The sequence below is a fragment of the Nelumbo lutea genome, chromosome 3 (genome assembly GCF_056320005.1).
Source record: "Nelumbo lutea isolate HS-2025 chromosome 3, American lotus-T2T, whole genome shotgun sequence".
NCBI lineage: Eukaryota > Viridiplantae > Streptophyta > Magnoliopsida > Proteales > Nelumbonaceae > Nelumbo > Nelumbo lutea.
Genome location: NC_142686.1, coordinates 116,607,288 through 116,616,722, shown reverse-complemented (window position 1 = coordinate 116,616,722; position 9,435 = coordinate 116,607,288). Strand labels below are relative to the sequence as shown.

The 9,435-nt window shown below is 37.1% G+C and overlaps 1 protein-coding gene and 1 pseudogene across 2 annotated transcripts; one reads left to right on the top strand and one right to left on the bottom strand.

The window, feature by feature from the left end:
* Nucleotides 1-503: 503 nt before the first annotated feature.
* LOC148867918 (protein transport protein SEC23 A-like) lies at nt 504-8,468 on the bottom strand. 2 transcript variants are annotated; one of them, XM_088978194.1, is made up of 7 exons: nt 8,198-8,468; nt 7,778-8,009; nt 6,962-7,623; nt 4,945-6,765; nt 1,378-1,494; nt 1,187-1,287; nt 504-918 (listed from the first exon to the last, which is right to left on the bottom strand). In XM_088978194.1, the coding sequence occupies exons 3-6, from the start codon at nt 7,436-7,438 to the stop codon at nt 1,219-1,221; spliced, it is 2,484 nt and encodes an 827-aa protein (XP_088834320.1). In that variant the 5' UTR covers nt 7,439-7,623; nt 7,778-8,009; nt 8,198-8,468; the 3' UTR covers nt 504-918; nt 1,187-1,218. The 2 variants fall into 2 exon arrangements, with proteins under 2 accessions (XP_088834320.1, XP_088834319.1); XM_088978193.1 differs by having other exon boundaries at nt 1,187-1,258.
* A 312-nt stretch (nt 8,469-8,780) lies between these two features.
* LOC148867917 (small ribosomal subunit protein eS28 pseudogene) lies at nt 8,781-9,080 on the top strand (annotated as a pseudogene).
* The last annotated feature ends 355 nt before the right edge of the window (nt 9,081-9,435 follow it).

The window sequence follows — 9,435 nt, the reverse complement described above, 5'->3', positions numbered from 1 at the left end:
ACCAAAAATGAAATTATTTTCTTGTTTAACAAAGATCAATAGTTCAACTTTTGTGTCAAATATGTCAACCTTTAATGTCATAATTAAATAATAAAAAATAATAAAATATAAAAACACAAAAATGAAAAGAATACATAAAATTTACAAAAAAAAAACTTTTGGGCACATGTATAATATCATATATTTATCATATTAAACAAAAAAATGTGTACATAAAAGAATTATTTTTACACATAGAAATAAAAAAAAAATTGGACACATCTATAATTCTATATTTACACTACTATTAAAAATATGAATAAGACTGTTGAACTTTCTTTTGAATAAAATACCCATTTTTTTAATTTAATCCCTATTTAATTGTGAGGTTTAAAATGTAATTTGAACTACTACTTTTTACCTCATTCAATTCTCTTTAAATCTTATATTTTTTTGATAAATGAACAAAAAAGGATACGCTAAGAAGATAAAACATTACAAAAAGAAGAGTCCGGCCAAGCAAGTAGGCCTGTCAATGGTACCCAAAACCTTGCAGCCCAATATGAGGTGTTTACATACTCGGATTCGAATTTTGCAATCTGCATCCAATTAATAATGAAAAACAAAAAATATAAAAAAATAAAAAATACATGAATTTTATAGAAAATTTTGGATACATTACAGCCCTTGGCCATCATTCCTAGACAAAGCATCCTGTCACCCAGTCAGAAGTACCCAATGGCGCTTCTTGGATGCAAATAGACTTTTTGAAGTGCAAAAATATTCCATCTTCTCATGTCACTAGCTCGGTTCAGGAGGCACTAATTTTAAGCTGCGCATCCATTCACAGAAGCTTGGATCATCAAAGTGAATAAAACCACTTTTGAGTTTGACTCTCTGGTCTGATGTTAAAGATCGAAGCTGGGGGAACCTTGCCTCCTGCATTTAATCAACAATGTTCACATTATATACTGCAGGCTATTTCTTATTCAGTCAAAACATTTTCTTCTTGGTCGGTCAATGTCTCTGGAAATATAAGTCTATTCAGAACATTTTTTCTTGGTTGATCAATATCTCTGGAAAGACAAGTTTATGATGGCCTCAGCCACTTTGAGATTGAAAAGCATACTTTTGACTAATTAACACAATATGGGTAGAATAAGTTCACAAGGATCAAACCCTCAAAAATAGAACAGAACAACTATACCTGCTCATAAGGTGGATCTTTGTGTGCTGGTATTAACCGAGAAACGAAGTATCGAGCCTGAGAACTGCCCTCCTGTAGCAAATCCAAATAAAGATATTTGTCTGTTTTAAATGAAAGAGAAAAAGAATACCAATGCATCAAATTATTGAATGGATGAAACGGGAAAGAATGAGATCATGAAGAAAACAAACCTTGAATGCAAGGATTCGAGGAGCTGGAAACCGAAATTCAGTGAGCTCCTCCACCAATGTTCTGCAAGCTGCTAAAGCTGCTGCACTTCTCCCTTCCTGAGCTGCTAGCTCTGCACCCTGAATGCCTAGGTTTTGTAAATGGCCAATATCCACAAGCATCTTTTATGTTCAAAAGATATTTCTTACATTATAAAAAAAGAACCAATCTCATAATATTATGTCTTTCAAATACATGCTTCCATGAAATATTTCCAGGAAGTACTTTGATATTTTCGGAGCAAAATCGTAATCATCACCTCAGAGTCTAATTGGATAACTATTTTTTGAAAAGTTTATGGTCCTCTTCATTGTCTTACTTTTATTTTAATATCTTGGAAAGGTCCACACATCTATTGACTTTATTCTACTCTCTGTGTGTAACTGCTTTGGTAGGCTGAGCATTAGTTAGGACTGTCAACAAGTCAGATGACTCAGATGCAGGTAGGATATACTAAGATCCGAATATTCAGATTCAAAAAATGTATTAGTCTGATTCAAATAGGATTCTGATCATATTCAAACACTATACATCATTAACAAAGTAAACTAAAAATGACCTAAATATTATATAATATAAATAAATGAACTGGAAATGATGTTATTATTATATACCATTAATCAAATAAGTAAATATTGGCCTAAACATTATACCACATCCCATCTTTATAAAGGGGGCACACCCCTACTGAATAGACCAATAGTGATGTTTTGAAAAGACAGCCACCCTTCTGCACCTCTGTACTTTGATAAAGGTACTTGTCTTTTCACAAGGGATGTGCCCCATATATCAAATTTGGGATGTGCCCTAACCAGCACACATGTATACTTGTCACAATGAAATTTAACAAAGGATGGGATTTTTAAGTATGCTTTCCATATTGACATGGAGAACATTTATGCTTTTTTATTATTTTAGATTGAAATAATGATAAAAAAATAGACAACAATGTGCACATGATAAATCAGTGCTTACTTTTAGTCATTAGTATCAATGTTCCATACAACATAGTACAATACAAACAATTCTTATATGGCAATGCATCCAAAAAAAAAAAAAAGAAAATAAGCAAAAGAAAAACATAAAATTGCATATAAAAAAAAATATTTTTTTAGAAGTAAAACGGACGACTAATTGGGTTTAACTTGTATTTATACCTTTAAATATCACTAATATTTTAATAGAAAAATGAAATGGAAATTGTGCATAAAGCAATAAGGGGATAAAGACTCTTTTCTGTTTGCAAAGAGGGAAGTGGCAGAAAAACATAATGTTAGAAAATTAAATATGAATAAAACAAAATCAAAGGGGCATAGCCTCTATTGAGGGAGAGCTAGACAGAGAAAGATATAGTAAAGAAAGAAAAACTTGTCATGAAGCCATCCTCCCTTTCTCCTCCTCCTCCTCCTTCTTCCTCTTATCCTCTCCCTTATATTATCAAAACCCTCACATGTCTCAACTTTTGACAGCAAGTGTATAAACAACTTTATTGGATGTATCAATATCCATGCATGCTACTACATTATAGGTGATGACATAAGGTGAGAACCCCGTCATTTGGCATGATTAAGCAGGTGCCTTGTGAACTAGTTAGCTACTGTATTTGAACAATTTGAGGCATCCACACAAGGCAACCCCACCCCCTCAAAAAAATGCTTTATGCCTAGGCAGGGTCTTGACAATTAATGATAAATGGTTAATATTGTCAGATACGGTTTGGTTCAGATCTGATTTGTCTGTAAACAGATCTGGTATCCAAGATACAGATTCAGTTTAACCAAGTTGGATTTTGTATTAGAACCTGAACTTCATTGGCAGCCCTAGTTATAATGTTGTATAACCTCTTGTGTGTGTGTGACTCTCTATGTCTTTGACAAATTTAGTAATTCATCTATATGGAACCTAAATATTCTCATGGATTAAGTGAACAACTTTAAGCACTTTGTAAAGGACAAGCCACGTGGGAGCCTCTATATAGAAGGACATAAGAACCCAAATTACATTTTAATAGACTTCTCCATTCCCCTAATAAAAGCCACATGGAAGGATCTTATATAGGATATAGGGTTTTCCCTTGAGGCCCTCTTTCCAATTCATCCCTTTGATATGGCCTAACAAAAGAACATCCTGAAGCTTTTGTAGGAGAAAGGCACATTCATCAACCCCCTACTAAGTGGTTTCTATAAATCAGATTCCAAAAAAAAAGTGTCACCTTGCATTGTTCCTATAACATGCATATCAAGAAAAAAAAATTGGGGAATTAGATCTTTCCTGCACTCAATAAGTATTTATCTCCCTTTCTATCTCTGATTTCTCTGTCTGGTCTCCTTCATCCTCAAGTACCTTTACAGCAAAGTTTTTCTTTGAGTCCATCATGTCTAACAATGCTATCAGTGCTCTTACAGTTAACAGGATTTGGATCCTCACCACTCTAAGAGTATCCTTTTATTTTTATTTTTTTTTTTGAATCAACACCTGTGACTTCCAAAGAAAGAGGATTTTGTGTTTTTACATTTCTCCTCGTGTGTTATGTGCCTGCAAAATGGAGAATCTGCTACCAACTGGAACACTGGAGGACTGGGGGCTGGGGCTTTGGTGGCAAATCAGATAAAAAATATACTGAACAATTGTCATTTATATGGTCTTATAGGTAGTGTTAGAAGAGAGAAACAAAGAGACTTTTGAGAATAAATCATTCTCATGTGAAGCACTAAGAAGCTTTGTCCTCTTTCTTCTAAGCACTTGAATGCTGGCCTCTGAAAAAATCAAAGAGATTTCCTTTGACAATAAGAGATATTTCAGACCTCTCCCAGTTGGCAGGTTGCAAGAATCCACTCTCTCGCCTTTTTTTTTTTTTTTTTGAGAAAAGATAACTGGTTGTATTAAGAAAAGTGAAGGCACGTGAGAAGATGGCAATTAGATCACCTGCTTAATGAAATTAGATAACACATTCTGTTGTTGTCAGATCAAATCAGATGGATTGCTAAGGAGCTAATTCCACAGTTGATGGGTTAGCCAAGACAGGGATTGAGAGGGCTATTTTGTATAGTTGATAAGTCCATGCCTAAACTATTTTTGTTGTGGGTAGAACTTTCCAAACTTATATTGTATATTCGTGTACATACTCTCGTGTACATTTTTTGCTATACAACCTATGCAAGTGATATAGTTGCCTTTCTCAAAAAAAAATGTACTAAGATAAATAAAATGTTCCTTTTGATAAAAAATAAACAAATAAATTGATCCACCAATCTAAGTAGAAACCTTCTAGAACATGCATATCAGGTGTTTCATATGAATAAAAAGCTTTTTTTTTTTACTCTCATACTTTCACAAAGGGATGGTGTTTAACATATAAAAAAATAACTTTTTGAAAATGCCTTAAAAAAAGCATATCAATGAGTTCCAATATGATACAATCATATCGAATTTTGAATCTTGGATTGAACTGCAGTGCTAAAAGGGAACAAAAAGTCAACAGAATAAGATAAATCTAGTTAAATAATGAAGTTGAGACTTGAGAACCATACCAACCAAATGAAAACATCTGTCCCGTGGTCAAGGACAACTGCTGCATCAGACTGCATGGCCAGGTCATATGCTGGTAGTTCCTCGAAAGTGCCTCCTTCCCGATGCATTAGACAACGAGGAGCAACCATACGAAGTGACAAATCAAATGATGCATTTAGAAACAAATTCCTCAAAACAGACCTCTCATCCTCATGACCAACAATACATCCTAAAAGTGGCCCCCTCCTAAGATGGAATAAATTCTCTGGCAATGAGGAAAGTTCCATGGGGAACTGATAAAGTTTTGACTTTGGTAATTGGGATCCAAATTTCAAGGCAATGTCTTTAACTCTTTCATCTATCACCATTCTCATATCAATTGCATCAGAAGATGTTTTGGCTTGCAATAATGTCCTCTTTGCAACAATAACTGCTGCTACTTGATCTTGAACACTCTCCAGATAAGCTGAAACACTATCCACAGTTGACAATCTGACAGTAATCACTCTAGAAATATCAACTTGATAAATGTTTGAATATCGAAACACAAACTGGAAGAAAACATAATCACTTTTGATGTCTGCTTTTGTTTCCATGGAGAGTGAAAAGCTCTGTGTTTCTTCAACACTTAACATTTGGATAGAGATAGAAGTATCATTCTTGAAAGTTTCATGAGAGTCTGAAAATGCCTCTTCACCAGGCCCTATGACTTGAGTAATAAGAATATCATCAGAACAGTGTATCTCCAACAAACCATGGGAGGCTCCTGCCCTGGTAGATGCTCTTTGCAAGTTTACACCAAAGGCCTCCCCAAAATCATCATGAAGAACTAGAACACCACCAGATGTTTTAGCAAGAGGTTGTATAACAGGAACTCGTATTGGACATGTTCCTGCACACAGGATGTCAACCACTGTATCATGTCGATGAGCCTCACGACCTAGATTCTCCATCCACTTCAATGCTGTTTTCTCCATATAAGGATAGTTTGGATGATTGAATGAATGTGGTACTGACCCAGGGCCATAAGTATTAGGTCCACCAGCACATACAATGATTCTGGAATTACCTCCAGGCCTTTTCACCACTCCTCGAGATATATCAGCTGATGGCCCTTGAATTATTGCTAGAGCTATCTCAACCGCTGTACCCAGACACCTGTCTCTCAATGTTTCAGGCAAATTCAGTTTGTATGGTCTCAGAGATGAGAAGATGGTGTGTGCAACGGGCAATGAAGCATGAATAGGTGTCAAGTATACACCAGTTTCATAAATCAATGATTTCAATGACTCCTGACTCGGCGATTTGTCACCAGGAAGAACATCAGCTGACGCTGTTGATCCCTCTGAGATGTCATATACTGACACTGTCCGACCATAAGATATGATTCCAATTCTTGTGGTTGGTGGAAGGGAATCCACAAAAGCATGTAAAGTGCTCTGTAAATGCTGAAGGTGTGCTTCATCTAAACACTCATCTATGACAAGAAAAATTGGCGCTGACATCCTGGAGTCAGATACAGGAATAAACCCAGGTCTTTTACTCCCAGTTTGAACATAATCAACCAATGGAGATGAGAGTTCTGGCCAATTACAAAGGTCTTCCCTGCTTGGAGCCACATATTGCCCTTCACTTCCATTAAGTTTCCTACAAATTATACACTGCCACTGCCCCGAGCCTAGTAAGATATTGCAATAAAGATTTGCATAAGCTCCACAATTTTGGCAGCGATGAGGATCCCGTTGTATTATTTGTGGGCCCGGTGAGATCTCTCTCCCAGAAGAAACTAACACCCCAAATCCCAAGCTTGGGACATTCGCCTGTTTTTTATGTTTCAAAACCTATAAAATAAAATTGACAATGTGTAATTAAGAGTGACAGAAAAACTGCTAAGCCCACAAAACATGAATGGAACCATTAGCATACTAAGCTCTTTATGACCAAATAAAATGATATGGAGAAAATTATTCAAAAACTTAAGCATACAGTGGTACAGATCTTTATAAACAGAGTGAAAGCATAATCAGAGATTGATACCTTGTGAGCAGAGAATAGAACATATGGTGATTCCCTAGCTAGCATGGAAAGCTTCGTGCCATCAGAAACTTCTGGCTGCAATTCAACTGACCCATTTGAATAATGGGAAGGAGAAGATGTGGGCAAGGATGAACCTGAAGAAAATGGGACCAGCTGAGGTGATGAGGAAGAGGTCCAGAAAGGCACAGATACAGGCTGGGGTAGTGATGAGAACAAAGGGGGGCCAGGAGGAGTGCTAAACTGAGGAACAGGACTTGCAGCTTTAATTCCATTGGCTGGAGCTGGTATACTAGGGGTATAGCTTGATGAAGAAGGTAGTTGATCTTGTTGTGACAATTGCGGTGAAATCCTGGATACAACAGGAGAGGAGAAGGGAGGGGGTGTCAATCTTTTCTCGGGGCGAGGTGTTGGCGTGTTTGGGTGTGGGGGAGAAACGGTAACAGTGTAACAAGGAGGAGGTGGTGATGGAGTAGCCATTGATGTTCAGATTTATCCCAATAAAACAATGTAACGCTCTAGAATCTTGAACTGCAACCCAACTTTTGAAGGAAGCTAAAAACACTTCAAGGGAGACAAACCCAATTCAGATAAGCGGATACAGATGAGATCTTTGAGCTTGAAGGGAAGTGAGGTGTTCGATGCGATTTTCAAATGTCAATGAACTGCTCAGTAAAATAAACAAAACAAAGAATTTCAACAATTCACCATCTAAACCTGGAACCTGAAGTTTCAATAAATTTATATAAACAGATTTATAAGCTCTAAACCATTGCAAGTATATAATATCATCAATTAGAATCCAACCTAAAACCATACCAAATAAAATCCTAAATCCAACGACGCAACCAGGAAAAAAGAACAGGTCTTGATTGAAACCCAGCTCAAAATCGTCCGAGTACAGCTACAGACATTGATGAAGAACACTGAAAGATCTGAAATTTCACCTCCCAGATCAACTTCCAGTACAAGAACAAATGGGCCTTGACCAAACCAACTCAGAACAAAAGAATATAGATGGGACGTATGAATCTGCACTCTCAAGAGATCCCTGTTCCAGGTAAAAAAGTGTATCACGATAGAAACCCAAATAAGAAAAGAAAAGAAAAGGATTGACCGTGACGGTTGAAACATTCTCAGGAAAAATTATCTAAATTTGCAGCGTGATCTGAGCTTATTCTGATAAAAACGGTATCAAATTGAACAGAGTGAATGGCAGAATTCGATTAAGAGCATTACCTGTTGAGAGTAAAAAGAGCAAGATTCAATCGAAGGAGCCAAGCGTCGACAATATAAGTCACATATAAAAGTTGAATTGACCTTTCCTTTCTTTTTGTCTTTCGAAGCTCCCCTCCACCCCTTCCCTCCTAGTGTTCTTGTTAGAAGGGACCAGGACCAAGACCAAGGCATTGGCTCGAAAACGGAAGCTGTTAATCAGTGTGCCTTGTGCGGGGGAAGACTTTCTTCTTACCATTAGTGACGCGCTCGTTGACAGTGCATTAAAGTGTCCAACTGCCAAAGTAAGGCCTTCGGCTTCTTTTGTTTTTTTGGGTAAATTACAAAGACTCCCCTGTATTATAGGGTCTGTGAGTGACAAATACCTCTTATACTTTGCTTTGCCACAAAGACCCCTTATACTTTCACCGTGAGATGGACCCCCTTCCGTTAATCGTCCAAAAAGATTATAATTCTGTCGTTGCAACAAATTTTAATCTCCATACTGCCCTTGTGATAATTATTTGGATAATTTTAACCCTCTTTCCATTTTTATACGTTGCCTTAACCTTTCTTTATTTCTCCCTCACGATCAAGTTTCAGTGGCAAAAGCTCCCCCGTGACACGGAGTGCGAGTTGCGACTTGCGAGCAAGCGGCCTCAACGTCTTCTTTCTTCTCTCACCCGCGCTTTCCGTTCTCAGCTCAGGATGAATTCTCATGTGAAACTTGCCATCGTGGTGAAGATAATGGGACGAACAAGATCAAGGAGGCAGGTGACTCAAGTTAGAATCGAGTTTATGGAGGACCAGAACAGGCTTTTATCATGAGGAATGTAAGGGGCCTGTTAGGGAGGGTGATATCCTTACCTTGCTCGAATCCGAATGGGAAGCTAGGAGGTTGCACTGAGGCCATGGGCATATTCCCCTCTGAAAGATTTTTTTTAGGTGTATCTCCATTTCAAAGCAAATTTTGAATTTACATTAGTGCATTTCTTGTTCTGATTCGAAATTGGATTGGACTCTGCTGGATTATTTATTTGGTTGAGCCTTAGAGAATAGAGCAAGAATTCATTTAGAGCCAAATAAAAGCTTCATAGTGAAGCTAGCTACAACAGTGATCACCTGGGCAAAGGCCAGGTGAAGCTAGCTATAATTACCATAATATGGATACTAAGCCATGGTTATCTGTTGCCATTTCGAGACTTGTGGGAAACAAGTGTTTATAAACTATTCTTCTTCGGATACAATAGATGATTCACAAA

Excerpts from the sequence above, each read along its gene's own strand:
- LOC148867918 (XM_088978193.1), bottom strand. The coding sequence starts at position 7,438 with ATGGCTACTCCATCACCACCTCCTCCTTGTTACACTGTTACCGTTTCT. Across the intron at positions 6,766-6,961 it reads TTCTATTCTCTGCTCACAAG|GTTTTGAAACATAAAAAACA; the intron begins GTATCAATCTCT and ends TTTATTTTATAG. Across the intron at positions 919-1,186 it reads AAGATCCACCTTATGAGCAG|GAGGCAAGGTTCCCCCAGCT; the intron begins GTATAGTTGTTC and ends GATTAAATGCAG.